Source organism: Glandiceps talaboti, chromosome 21, assembly GCF_964340395.1.
Source record: "Glandiceps talaboti chromosome 21, keGlaTala1.1, whole genome shotgun sequence".
NCBI lineage: Eukaryota > Metazoa > Hemichordata > Enteropneusta > Spengelidae > Glandiceps > Glandiceps talaboti.
The window spans coordinates 13,638,854-13,653,518 of NC_135569.1; the positions used below are offsets into that span (position 1 = coordinate 13,638,854).

A 14,665-nucleotide genomic window follows, 5' to 3' on the forward strand; every position below is an offset into this window, starting at 1 on the left:
AACAAAAAATTAAGAATTAAAATGTTGAAGTGATGAAGGCGTTACGAGAATCTCGTAGAATCGCGTGTTAAATAGGCCGTGCTTCATACGCATGTTCAATGACCTGTAACCTGACGACCTGACCGGCTTGAGTAACACACGTGTGTGGTTTCATCAGTAAGAAAAATTTGTTACTAAATGGTCGTTTTGTGAGATTTCAAGACGATGTCGTGGTTGTTCGGTGTTAACAAAGACCAGTCCTTCGCTAATATAGCCAACTTGCCGCTTCCGCCAGAATCAGGCGGCGCTGGAGGGGCTGCGGGCGGTGGTGGCGGAGATAAGGGGAAGAGCGATGACACGAAAAAAGTTTGGCAGGGGTTCGACCCCACTGGTCTTGAACGTGCAGCTCAAGCGGCCAGGGATCTTGACAAATCAGGTAATTCTTCACAATATTTTATTACTATACAATAACTTAGCACCAGTTACAATTGCAGTAATAATGGGGCTCTGATTGTAGTAGGCATTTTATCACAAAATCAAGAACGTGAACTGATATGTACGATGGATGGTAGTGCTACTGATAATTATATGATTATAATATAATGATTGGCTTGATATGTGATAGCTAGCTCAGTAGTGAGACGACGTGATTTTATCAATTACTAACTTTTTACAATGTTCAGAAAAAGAGGCATAACAAAGGCTGTTAAAACACAAATGACCCCTTAACAAAATGACTATGATTTATTGATGAGACATACTAGTAGTTTATAACGCAACGTTAACCCTTGCAATCAAAAATTGTGTCAAAAATTATTGTCAAAAATTAAATTATTCTGTCTGTCTGTCTGTCTGTCTGTCTGTCTCTGTCACATGTATGTATGTTACAATGTATGTATGTATGTATGTATGTATGTATGTATGTATGTATGTGTGTGTGTGTGTGTGTGTATGTATGTATGTATGTATGTATGTAGTATGTATGTATGTATGTATGTATGTATGTATGTATGTATGTATGTATTTATGTATGTGTCTGTCTATCTGTCTGTAGATCTGATTTATAACCCTTGTTGTATACAGGTGTATTATATGTATTCATGCAAATATATTTTCCCACATGCTGATCAAATTTCTGCCAGAATCATTTCGCTGTACAGTGTCACTTTTAGTTTGATAACACTTTCAGCCTGGTTTGTTTGTGATATGATGGTAATTATGTAATATACAATTTCTATCTAACAGTGCACGCTAAAGAAGCTTTATCCTTGGCATTGAAACAAGAAGACACAAAACAAATGGAAGAGAAGAAACAAATCAAGGTAAGTCAAATAAGGAATTTAAAGGGATATGTTCAGTAACTCTTGAGTACTTTTCATTATTTTTGTTTCCAAATAAAATGTGAGTTATATTTTACCATTCACTATCACTTGTCTAAAAACCAGCAGCCATTGGCAAAACTCCCACTGTATAAATTGCTGTGGTACTATAGTCTAATGGGATTTTGATGCTAATTTAGGCAAGAACATGTCCCACGGGATGCATCATAAAAAAAGTGACAATGACCTCAGAGGCCCCCCCCCTCTGCTATGTAAATTTCCAATGGCCAAGTTAAATGGGGATGTCTACCATTTATAATGATATTTGGAAAATGTACTGATTCATTTTGAGTTTGGGTGTGTTTGTTTGCTACGTGTTTTCTTCACTTGTTGCTGCAGAGAACACTGTAAGCACAATATGCAAATACCATGAGTATGACATCACACTGAAACTTATGCAAATATCATAGGGTTCTGTTATATCACAAAAGTTACAGTTTGCAAAGTGTTGCAGACCTCTATCATTTATTACATATATATATGTATAAGTTGTTCTGTGTGTTTAGTAAGAGCAAACTGTAAAATAATTGTGTTATTTTTTTTCTAGGAATTTGAAGCTCATGTGGAACAAATGAAAGTTGATCAGATTCGGACTCAGGGTGATGAGAAACGAAAGACGCTAAGTCAAGAAACTAAACAGCATCAAGAAAGAGCCCAGTATCAAGACCAGCTGGCTCGGCAAAGATATGAAGATCAGTTACGACAACAGGTAATATTTTAAAAGAATGTCAAAAGAGATATATATGTCTGTTATCCTTTCATGTAAAATACACAAAGCTCTACACATATTATGTTATCAAAGTAACTATGGAAACTAAGCTATTGGCAAACTAAAACACAAGCTGCAACTATTGTTGTTGCATGTGGGAGATTACACGAGTAGGTGAGAGTAATGCCTTGGATATATGGATATAATCACCTTGTTGTCAAGATAGAGAAAACATTAGATGAGGTTAAATATGCCACCATTTGAGAAAATGGGCTATCAGAGATGCCACCTTAATGTGATTGTAATTACGTCAGCATTCAATGATGGCTTTTACAGTGTTTTTTGTTAAGGGTAGCAAGCAGGTGAGTTCCCCATCAATATTTTTGATACAATATATTAGAAACTATGCCACTTTTACCATGTTTCTCCTTTCTGTTACCGGGGTTCCCCAACTTTAGCAAAAACACTGGCTCGTATCAACATATCGTAAGATTATAGTTTTAAGCTTTGTCTGTCATACATTTTCGAAAGGAAGGTTGCCACAGTCATAACAGGTGACCTGAACAATATTGATATTACTGTTCTTTCAGCGAAGGAAATTTGAGTGACATAAGGGGGCTTGTCACTATGAGTCAAAGACAAGTTCTGACAAAACCCTTATGGAAGTTATGTCACAGACATGGACTCTGCATTTTCAATCTGAACATGCCAGTTGTATATAGAGTTCTGTGCATAATGTACACACGTGTTTTTCAGTACAAGTGCCTGTTGTGTATAGGGTTCTTCTCATGATGTACATATACAAGAGTAATTTTGGTCAGTCTTCTGTCAAGTTCACTGGTCCACATATATGGAACAACATTCCATATACAATTCGCAGTCACCCAAGCAGACACAAATTCAAGAAATATTACAAAGAGTTTCTTCTTGTAAATATGTAAAATTTTCGCGCATTTTCATTTTCATTTTTCATGTACAGTATGTAGTTTGTGAGTTTTTGCAGCAGTCACCTGATCTTTTTTTTTCATTGTAATATTTATACTAGTGTATGAGTTTTGAGTGGCTAGACTAGATTAGTTATAGAAACTATTTTCTAGCCTCTCGCCCGCTCTGATACAATTATGTACACATTGTGTATTATATGCTTTCAATTGTTATGTATTATTTTTTTTTTTGTGATGGGTAAATAAAATTACAAATTACAAATTATGTTCTCGTAAAAGTTGTAACATGAAATTTGTTTGTGTACCACAGAAAAGAATGAATGAAGACAACCTACGACAACAGGAAGAGTCTGTTAATAAACAAGAATCAATGCGAAGGAAGACCATTGAGTACGAGGCTGAACTCAGACATCAAAATGAAATGAAACGACTGGAAGCCGAGCTACGAGGGAAGGCGAAAATTGAACGAGAAAACAGAGACCTTAGAAATGAACAGATCAGACTTAAAGCGAAAGAGTACAGAGAAACTGTACTTCAGTCAATAAAGTAAGTTGTCTATCTGTGAGGGTTTTTTTTATTAATGATTTTGCAATCTTTGGAATTAAGCTGTTTAAAATCCCTTTTCAAGAAAGTTGTTTAAGTGGGACAAACTGAAGTTTATAATGTTTTGTACTCTAGTGAAAATACTTAGAGATAGTACAATACTTTTCTTGAGACTAAATTTAAGGCCAAATTAAAAAAGTTGTTTGGTTCTGGTTACCTGACCCCACCTAGTTTTTCACGCTGACCCTAAACATTTTTTTTTACATATAAGCCTCACAAGAAATAGTGGGAGCTCGGAAACTGACATCAACTTAAAAAGACAATATAAAATTATTCTTCCAATCTGTAATGGCTGTACATCTGATAGGAAGAAATAAACAACACAGAGACCATATGGAAAACAATGGCAAACCTGAACTAGACACTCACACATGAAAACAATAGAATAAAATAAAATAAATAAGTAGAATAGTACAGTGGCATTTTGATATGCAGGAAGAATTATCCCTGAAACATAAACTCAGCAGAGGATAGTTTTGGCACTTCATATATAGTCACCATTTTATTCCAAACCCCTAAGCATATATTCGTTGACCTTTGACCTCACCTTTTGACCTCATTACTTTTCAGAGCTGCAGGTACTGTACTTGGGGACGGATTCAAAGCATTTATCTCTGATTGGGATAAAGTGTCTGCTACGGTAGGTGTAACGCCTCAACGTTTTCGACAAATGAGTTTGAAGATATTCATTTAAAAATTGTGATCTAAATTCTAGTCAATATGAAAACCATTTTCGAATTGCTTGTCCTTCTTCAGTGTCTTACTGGATCAGACAGCATGATCCAAATTTGCTGGAGGTGTTGAGGAACCAGAGGTGCAAAAAGTTTAGCTTCAAGATATGTAAATTTGGGTCATTCTGTTGTTCAAAACATGTCTTTTGAGAACTTGTGTATGAAATTTAGACTAAGTGCTTGAATGAAAATAATTGGATGGTTTAATGAGTGTGAAGTCATGATCAGAAGCACATAACCCCTACTTTTATTTGTAATATCAATCGTACTTGTCCGACAAACATTTACATGATGAGGTTCATTTACATATATTAATATTTTAATTATTAGAAGCATGCCTATTCCCTTCAGTGTAAAACATCTCTCATGAATATTCATTGTTCAACTAATACTGTATATCATTTCTACTGACTCCCATGATGCAATAGCTCAAAACAAAGCTACCCTATAAATGATCAACTTGATACTTCTCTAAAATAGCAAGTAATAGGGAACTTGCAAATCCGCCATGTTGAATGTTGCATCATGGGAATGTGATAATAAATACTAATCAATTTGTATCGTAAACAATGTTGATGCATTGTTTGTTACCACAAGTACTCAATTCATAGTTACCCTGACAATTGTGGGAGGTTAATTTTATCAGTAGCTCCAGAGTACATATTACGATAACCACAGATAATCCCATAGTCCTTTGCATCTGAGCATGCTCAGTCTGGATTGCAAGTTCCCAATTGTAGATGATATGGAATCTTAAAGTGACTCTCAAGGTAGTGCATGAAAATGTCGTTATTTCTAGGAGTGGTGTTCCCCTTTAATTCATATTTTGTTGTCCCTGCCGACAGGCTGCAGGATTGACTCTGCTGGCATTGGGTGTATACTCGGCTAAAATGGGTACTGGTATAGGAGCTAGGTATATAGAAGCCAGACTAGGCAAACCTTCATTGGTTAGAGAAACTTCTAGACTTACTGTCATTGAAGGTATTAAACATCCTATCAAAACTACCAGGAGAATATTTATGAAACCTGAAGACGCACTCAAAGGTATTGTTCTCAAGGTAAGTCAAAATTATTGTTGTTGTCATGGAGATATGTTGTCATGTTTATGTTGGCGTGTTTGCTTTGATGAACTGCAGTTTGTCAATTCAAAATGCCTATTACTATGAATGGTAAAGTGTATGTACATGTCAAGGATGTTTTTGTGACGCCAACTTCAGCCAGAGTTGGCCTAATCAACTCAAAGGTTAGCAAGGGGTACTAGTCAGCGTGTCCATTAAGCCAATTTAACGTACCAATGTCACACACAATTTCTAGTGACACACCAAAATTTGGTGTCCCCCTATCTCTTACTATGTGGTGACTTACAAGAAATGTCAGATTTTATCACACTGACTCACAACAATAACAATTTGGCTATCACTAGAGGGCAGTCACATATAAATGTAAGTTTGGTTTATATCAGGGGGATCTAACCCTATCCCTAACACTCCCTCACAAAAGGTATACACTCTAACCCAATTTGGTGTGCCACTGACACACAATTTCTAGTGACACACCAAAATTTGGTGTTCCCCTATCTCTTACTATGTGGTGACTCACAAGAAATGTCAGATTTTATCCTTGTGACCCACAACAACAAAATTTGAGAGACCACTGGTACTAGTATGCTATGTTAAAGGAAAAGTCCAGTCAGGCTTATTTCTACCTTTAGTACACTTGTATTGGTTACTGCTATCAACTTAAAGGAAAAGTCCAGTCAGACTTATTTCTACCTTTAGTACACTTGTATTGGTTACTGCTATCAACTTAAAGGAAAAGTCTAGTCAGACTTATTTCTGCCTTTAGTACAGTTGTAAAGTTGTATTGTTTACTGCTATCAACAGGCAATTTTGGGAAATAAAATAGCATCTTGGTAACTTACTCTACTTTGAAATCTTTTAATATCATAACTAGGCAAAGCCCATAAGCTCGCGCATGGTAGATTCATTTGTGACCAGCTACCTCTCATGATAATATTGTCAATAGCGCCCTCTGTGTGGAGAATGCGCCACAATGCATCCTTGGGTAAAACCACCAAAAGAAATCGCATAGACACGCATGCGTACTAGTCGTTGAGCTGCTTCACGGCTGCTGCACGAGCTATTAAAAGAAGCCCTACTGCACTTGACCATTTTGGTGATTTCCTGCAAGGGTTTATGGGAAAAAGTCTATTGATGACATCATATTTACCGCAGTCTCTTTGCTATGACACTCTTTGTATATGTGTAAGTTTATTAAAATATTGTAGTTCAATTATTTAAAACTTGGTGTAAAAGTGATGTGACTGTAGAGTGTACATGGATGTCTCTTACTATTTTGATGCAATCGAATTTAATTGAATGACCCTGTGTAATTGTCATAAAAATCCACAATTTGTACAATGCTCAGGAGATTCACTTATAATAAGTATTTAAATAGGGGTTATGTCTGTGATGAAGACTTGTTACTTTCAACTGTCACCACAATACTAAACCTGTACTCTTGCTTACACAGCCTACCTTAGAAGAACGTCTTCGTGAAATTGCCGTAGCAACTCGTAATACAAAGAGAAACAAAGGTCTTTATAGAAATTTACTATTTTATGGTCCTCCAGGAACAGGAAAAACTCTCTTTGCAAAGGTAAGAGATGTTATGTAGAGTACCTTTCACCTGTACTTTGTTTTAGTCTAGATATCGATTGCCATATAATGAAAAATATATGTCTTTATATACTTGTAAATACTTTGACAGCACCTTAGGATTGAGGTCATGACCTTTTTTGCAGGTCATCGCCTCATTCCCAGATCAAGATGGCTGTCAGTCATTGAAATATTGGAACATTCTGATATTTTGTTGCACTGTTGATTGATGGAGTTAAGTTTTTGTTGAAACTATTTGAGCACAAAAGTGATTATATGTTCACGTCGGTTTTATTTTGGTATAAAAATTGTTTCAGCAAAATAAACTCAAATGATCTTAGAGCCAAAATACATCCATTCACATAAGTGATAGTTCAGACTCAGAGTGTAATAATTACCTCATAGTATATTTTGACTAAATCACTCGCACTTCTTCAGCAGGGTATTGTATATTCAATGATGTATCGGTAGACTTGTCATATGACCGTAGGAGGGCTGAGTGATGTAGCAAAATTATACTAGGTGAATTATTTATGCTGTGAGTTAGGAATTACAGTGAAATATGTTTCCGGAGCAAGGAAAGAATATTTTCCGGTCGTTTCCTTTCACATTAGTTGAAATTGTTACGAAGCTGCTATTATTAGCAGTCAGGTAGCAGGAAGTCTGTAAGATATGACATTCGTGCCACGCTATTGGCTACAACTCACATCTGTGGGTCTTTGCCTGCTAGATCAAAAGATTTAGGCGATGTTCTGCCTTGAACTTGTGATTAGAAGTTCAAACAGAGGTCATTATGTAGAAATCAAATAGACAGAATAGTTTCTGCTTCTGATGATGAGAAGTGCTGTTGTTATGGTGATACATGTACTTTTCAGTTGTTTGTGATAAAATATTAGACATTGGTGAGGAAACTTATGTTTACTATTGATGTAACATTAGGTGGCTGGTCATTTTGACACCTTAGACAGTATAATGATGTTTGATTGGCTGCATCCAAACTTGGTTGCACTGTGCAGGATATTGGGCAGTTCAGTATAGTCGTGGCTTAGAAGCCTGATAGAGCTGAACAACATGACATACCTTACAGTCTAGATAGTAGGTAGATTTTGATTGGTGGTTTAGAAGAGCTGACCAACACGAGGTTTGATTGGTAAACTCAAAGCTTGAAATTGAAGTTCAGGGAAAAGTGACCATCTTCTTGTTTCCATGGTTACCAGACAGAATCATTGACCCTCAAAAATTTCTCAACAGAGTCTTTCAATGCATTCTGGGATGGACTATGCCATTATGACAGGAGGTGATGTAGCACCTATGGGGAAGGAGGGTGTCACTGCCATGCATAAAGTATTTGATTGGGCATCGTCAAGTAGAAGGGGGTAAGTATTTTGCTTTAGGCAAAACATTTTATATTTAGTGTTGCTGTGCAGAAAATGTCGTGGAGTTTGTAGTGAAATCAGATGTTATTGTCAGTGTGTGATTATTTTTGATAAATTTTGAAAAAATATGAGTTAAATCATCAGAATTTGGTTCAGTAACCTTTTCTGTGAACTGTTAATGTCAAAAGCATGACAAGATTTTGTCATATGTAAATAATTGTTCCCTTTTGTCATTGCTTGCCAGGGTTTTACTTTTTGTAGATGAAGCTGATGCTTTCCTTAGACGAAGAAGTTCAGTAAGTTGATCATTTTTAAATAATGACTCATTTAAAATATTGGTCCCTCAATTTATTGGATAACAATTCCCTGTTAAAGAGATTGTGTTACCAAACAACCACACACACACACACACACACACACACACACACACACACACACACACACACACACACACACATATGTACACGTACACACATGTGCACACATACATTCACACACACATACATACATACATACATACACACATACATACATACATACATACATACATACATACATACATACATACATACATACATACATACACACATACACACACAAAAATACATACATACATACATACATACATACATACATACATACATACATACATGCACACATACATACATACATACACACATACATACATACATACATACATACATACACACACATACACACACACACATACATACATACATACATACACACACACACATACATACATACATACATACATACATACATACATACATACATACATACATACATACACACACACACACACACACACATACATACATACATACATACATACATACATACATACATACGTACGTACATACATACACACATACATACATACATACATACATACATACATACATACATACATGTACATACATCTAATCTAATCATGGTGTAATCACTGGAGACAAAGTTGACATAAAGTACTTTACTCTTCAATATTTACAATGTTCGACCAACTGTATCTCTTAGCCTGTCTCAAGCTGTGCTAAAACTACCTACTAAGAGCAAGTTTCTCTATTGATCACAGCGTAATAATATTTCATTCCCTGATGTTTAATTGTAAACAAATTGTTGATAAGACCCAGGCTGGCTAGTCACTACACATATAATATGACACACATACACTCACTCACTTCACTCAGATGGTAAACAAACAACTCTAACATTTGATGTTAAATTAGCAACTAGAACACTGTACAACTTTGTTTAGTATACCAGATTAGATATCCCAGTGTCGTTATCCTGATGAGTCTATATTTTTTTGTACTTAAAACTCCAATGGTGCAATATACTGTAACACTAAATAAACATCAGGGAGTGATAGATTACACTGTGATCAATAGAGAAACTTGCTTCTAGTAGGTAGTTTCAGCACAACATAAGACAGGCTAAGAGGTACAGTTGGTTGAACATTGCTGTAACATGGTGTGTGTTTGATGTATAAAGTATATCAACACTTAGAAAGTTTTTTTGTGTAGGATTTATTATACCCAAATATCATTTTTACATAACTCATTTAAAATAAAATTGTGAACTACAGTACATCAAAATAACAAAATCCATGTTAATTGTAATTAATAAAGGAATGAATGACTAAGTTATTGTAGTGTATGAATTTTAGCACAACTCAACTAAGAAAAAAACAACACTTAAACTATACAGGTGTGCTATAACACCATTGGCGCTATTTTTATTTGACAGGAAGTCATCAGTGAAGACATGAGGGCAACTTTAAATGCATTCTTATACAGAACAGGGGAACAATCCAAAAAGTAAGTAGAATTTACACTTGTCAGTGAGGTCTTAGTTTGGTACGTCTAAGTACTGGTTTTTTGGGGAGTCCATTTTATGTTGGTACAATACAACACATCAGGTTTACATAAATGTCTGATTTCTTCAAAAATGAGTTTCTTCTGAGGAGCCGAAATGTTTGATGAATTTATTATTAGGATGATCAAATATGGTGATCAAATAAGTCGGTGTTGTAATATCATGTGAATTCTGAAGCCACTTCAGGCTAGGGACACATTTTCAAGATATAAAACTATAGGTTCTGGAAAGTCATGTTGCGGTTATACATCACATAATTTTGTCTAGATTGCCAAGAAACATTAAATTTAAACTCGCTTTCACCTCTTGTTCGAGCAGACTATTTATCTGAAGGTAATCAGAATATGAGTAATGAATATTCATTGTTCATCTTATGAGAGATGTTTTACAGTGAAGGGAATAATCACTTAGGAGTCATGAATATTCATTGTTCAACTATCAATAATTTCTGCAGACTCCCATGAGGCAATGTTGCCCTCTTTTATAGTTGTTTATTATCATAATCCATATCTTTTGTTGTTGTTTATTTTGATTATAATCCATAGCTTTTGTTGTTTATTCACAGATTTATGTTAGTACTAGCTAGTAATCAACCCGAACAATTTGATTGGGCAATCAATGACAGATTAGATGAAATGGTAGAATTTGCTCTACCAGGACTTGAAGAAAGGGAACGAATGGTTTATCATTACTTTGATAAATATATACTTCAACCTGCTACAGAAGGCAAAAGGTGAGATTTGGTGAATTGTCAATAATATTTAGAATTAATTAACCCTCATATCTCTGGCATGCACCAACTAAGTTCAACCAAACCTGGCACAAAGGTGACATATAATGCGAGACATATGCAGTTCACTTTGTTCTGGTACTGAATCAAATATGGCTGAATGGCGGCCATATTTGGTGTTTGTGTGTTGACCCTCATATCTTCGGCATTCAACAACCAATTTCAACCAAACCTGGTACAAAGGTGACATATAATGCGAGACATATGCAGTTCACTTTGTTCTGGTACTGAATCAAATATGGCTGAATGGTGGCCATATTTGGTGTTTGTGTGTTGACTCTCATATCTTCGGCATGCACCAACCAATTTCAACCAAACCTGGTACAAAGGTGACATACGATGTAAAACATTATATACATCACTTTGTTTTGGTACTGAATCAAAGATGGATGAATGGCAACCATATTTGTTGTAAAATTGCACCACAATTTGCATGATAACTTTGGAGGTATATGTAGTGAATCCATTCAATTACCTAAACCTATAACATCAAAGATGAGCTTTCTTTTAAGACCTTGACCATTGACCTTGAAAGTCATCTTCAAGGTCAAATAGCCAAATTTGGCACATTTACAGCTCATGACAGATGCCTTCTCCAAGGCATAGCGCAAATGCCTGATGCAATTGTCCATATATATGTATCACTTTGTTTTATGATTACAGTTGAATTAACAAAGTAAAATATTGCTCCTCTGTTTTAATTGATGAATTAAAGATCAGCTAAATTGTATGTTAACATAACAGACTCGGTATCTAAACTAAGAATAGCATGTTGAGTATATGTAAGACACACTTAGATTGTGTACAACTAAATATTGTGACCTTATGACCCTTACTATGCATAATTATCCTTGTCAATGTGGGTGTAACACATATTGTAGTTGGCTATCAATGCTATGCCTTGCTCAAGTCCGACAAGTCTCTAACTGTAACCAAACATCAACATGATTATTTGAGTTAAAGGTCAGGTTTTACTTTGAATATTTTAGCAATGTATTCCTTTATTATGCTGAAAACACAACACGGCAAACATTTACATCTCTGGAAATACCCTTCAATGTTTGTAAGAGTCTTAACAAAACATTTCCATGTTAAGATTGCCATCATGCCAATCATTAGACTTTATCACAGTCCTTGGAGCATCACATTGCTAAAAGGGCTGTTTTGTATGTACCGATATCTACTGCATAATTGTACTCAAATATCCTTGTACTGTGGGCGGTCATTGCTGAAATAGTCATAGGGTTAATCATTTGTTGACATGTTACGACGATGTCCTGAGTAACACGTCAACAAATTATTGGCCCTATGTAGTTGATGAGGGCCCACAGTACAAGGATGTTCTAGTGCAATTATTCGGTAGATATAGGCATATACAAAACAGCTAATAGCAATGCCCTGCGGACTGTGAGAGAGTCTAGCCAATCATCATATACAATACAACACACAAGTTGGGGCTATGTCTTCAAATGAAGACTAATCCATTCTAAATATGGTATGAATTTATGAATACATGTACTATAAATAACTTTTTAAAAATAAAGAGAGTCAGAAATATTCAGATTTAATATGACATAAATATAAAAAAGTAAAATTTGATGTATTGTATGATAGATTTTATCTAAATTTATCTAGTCTTGTAAAAAAAATCACACAAAATAATGTTATTGTTAACAGTTTATGTCATGACAACCAGATTGATATCTTGGTATAATTTAATGTAATAGTATCATTGCTTTTAAAAGTATTTTATAAATATAAATTATGATACTTGTAATTCACTATTAGTTGTAATTTTTTATTCTTTTATCACAGTTTTCATGAAATAAGGTGATTTCTTTTAAAACAAAACTACAAATGAAAGATGATTTAGATCTGAAAATGATAACAAGACTGTAAGAGTTACTGTCAAGAAAGAGTTGAAATTTTTAGTGTTCTAGACTGTCTTTGTTTATTGTGTATTTGAATACAACAGGTAACCAGTAAAGGTTGTGAATTCATATCCACTACTGTACACAGCATAACCACTGTAAAGTCTAGCCCAGATTTCATCTCCTTGATCTACATCTATAATCACACTGTTAGATGCAGCACCATATTGCCTACCACCTGAATTGCGTACATGTATACAGGGTAACTGGGTAGTGTTCTTCATCAAACACACATGTAAGTTATAGCTGTTATGTTGTAATGCAGAAATCATGAAGTAATACATACCACTGACAGGGCATGTAAATTTACCAGTAGATGTGTTGTAACCATTTCCATCATTAGAATACACTTTATCATAAACAATCACTTCATGACCAGATGCCTGTCCCGTGGATGATGTCCTGGCAACTGAGAACGCTACTCTAGGTTGTTGTTGTACCTGACCTACTTCTCCTTTCTGACCTATAGGTCCTGGTAGACCTTGACCTCCCATTGACCCTTTATCACCCTTGATGCCGGTATTACCTTTTGTACCATTTTGTCCCTTTCCACCATCCACTCCTTTTTGTCCAACTTCACCCATAGCTCCTTTTGGTCCCGGTTTACCTGTTGTTCCTTTCTGACCTGGTTGACCTCTTGACCCAAGTCCACCAGTGTCACCCTTCTCACCCGGAGTTCCATCTGACCCTGGTAATCCAATATCTCCTTGTGGACCTGTCATTCCTGGTGAACCACTGTCTCCTCTTAAGCCTACAGGACCTTGTAATCCATTAGTACCTGGAATACCTAGAATAATAAGACAATATAATTAATGATTTTACACATTTATTAGCTTTATGCAATGTAGTGAGTTACAAGACAGATTTGGTCAATGTTGTTTCACTTTGACTTTTCAATTAGGAAGCCATGATAAAATTGTTACTTTAAAAACTGAATATCAAAACATAGTCTGTAACTTTGTAAGATACAGACATGCGTGCCACACTGTCACTATCAGCCATCACCACTCATGTCTGTACTGTTCTATGGGACTGTGGCTACTAGATCAAAGGATTTAGGCCACTCCTTGAACTTGTCATTAGAAGTTCAAACAGAGGTCATTTTGTCGATTAAAAATTAAATAGACAGAATAGTTTCTGCTTCTGATGTTAAGAACAGTGGTTGTTATGGTGATACATGTTAATTGTCTGTACTTTGGTTGGAAACTTTGTTTACTATTGACATAAGATTAGGTGGCTGGTCTCAAAATTTTGATTGGCTCCAACCCAGTTTGGTTGATGTGCGGGATATTGGATAGATTAGTACAGTCATGGTTAAGAAGTCTGATAGGGCTGAACAACATAATGTACGTGTATCTTACAGTCTAGCCAAAAACAGTGACAGTATTGGACATACAAAGGGATTGACAGTCTTCAACAGTGATGAACTTCAGGAGGTTTACTAAAGAACAGTGTTGAACCTGAACTTTAAGTAAAGTACCTTAGTATGATGTAAAATATGTATGTGTGATAAGTGCACCAATATCACAATGTAATAGTAATTACCTGGGATACCAGGGACTCCATTTCCACAGCGTTGAGATTCATCAGTTTGAGTGTCGTCATTTTGTTGCTGGGCAACAGTCAGTGACAGTTGTACAACACAAATTACAGTACTGTATTGTACA

At 35.5% G+C, this 14,665-nt stretch overlaps 2 protein-coding genes across 2 annotated transcripts in view; one reads left to right on the forward strand and one right to left on the reverse strand.

The window, feature by feature from the left end:
• The first annotated feature begins 124 nt into the window (after positions 1–124).
• Positions 125–14,665, forward strand: part of LOC144451133 (ATPase family AAA domain-containing protein 3-like) — a 23,537-nt gene continuing 8,996 nt past the window's right edge. Inside the window, exons 1-11 of the mRNA XM_078141906.1 lie at positions 125–415; positions 1,225–1,301; positions 1,906–2,067; positions 3,322–3,557; positions 4,185–4,254; positions 5,191–5,403; positions 6,878–7,003; positions 8,254–8,378; positions 8,623–8,674; positions 10,149–10,219; positions 10,843–11,010. Coding sequence (XP_077998032.1) covers positions 205–415; positions 1,225–1,301; positions 1,906–2,067; positions 3,322–3,557; positions 4,185–4,254; positions 5,191–5,403; positions 6,878–7,003; positions 8,254–8,378; positions 8,623–8,674; positions 10,149–10,219; positions 10,843–11,010 — 1,511 coding nt within the window. The 5' untranslated portion in view covers positions 125–204. The remainder of the gene's footprint in view (positions 416–1,224; positions 1,302–1,905; positions 2,068–3,321; positions 3,558–4,184; positions 4,255–5,190; positions 5,404–6,877; positions 7,004–8,253; positions 8,379–8,622; positions 8,675–10,148; positions 10,220–10,842; positions 11,011–14,665) is intronic.
• The window catches only part of LOC144451134 (uncharacterized), a 5,907-nt gene continuing 1,206 nt past the window's right edge, over positions 9,965–14,665 (reverse strand). The window contains exons 2-3 of the mRNA XM_078141907.1: positions 14,544–14,665; positions 9,965–13,785 (exon numbers count right to left, since the gene is read on the reverse strand). The exon at positions 14,544–14,665 is cut by the window's right edge and continues 48 nt beyond it. Coding sequence (XP_077998033.1) covers positions 13,019–13,785; positions 14,544–14,665 — 889 coding nt within the window. The 3' untranslated portion in view covers positions 9,965–13,018. The remainder of the gene's footprint in view (positions 13,786–14,543) is intronic.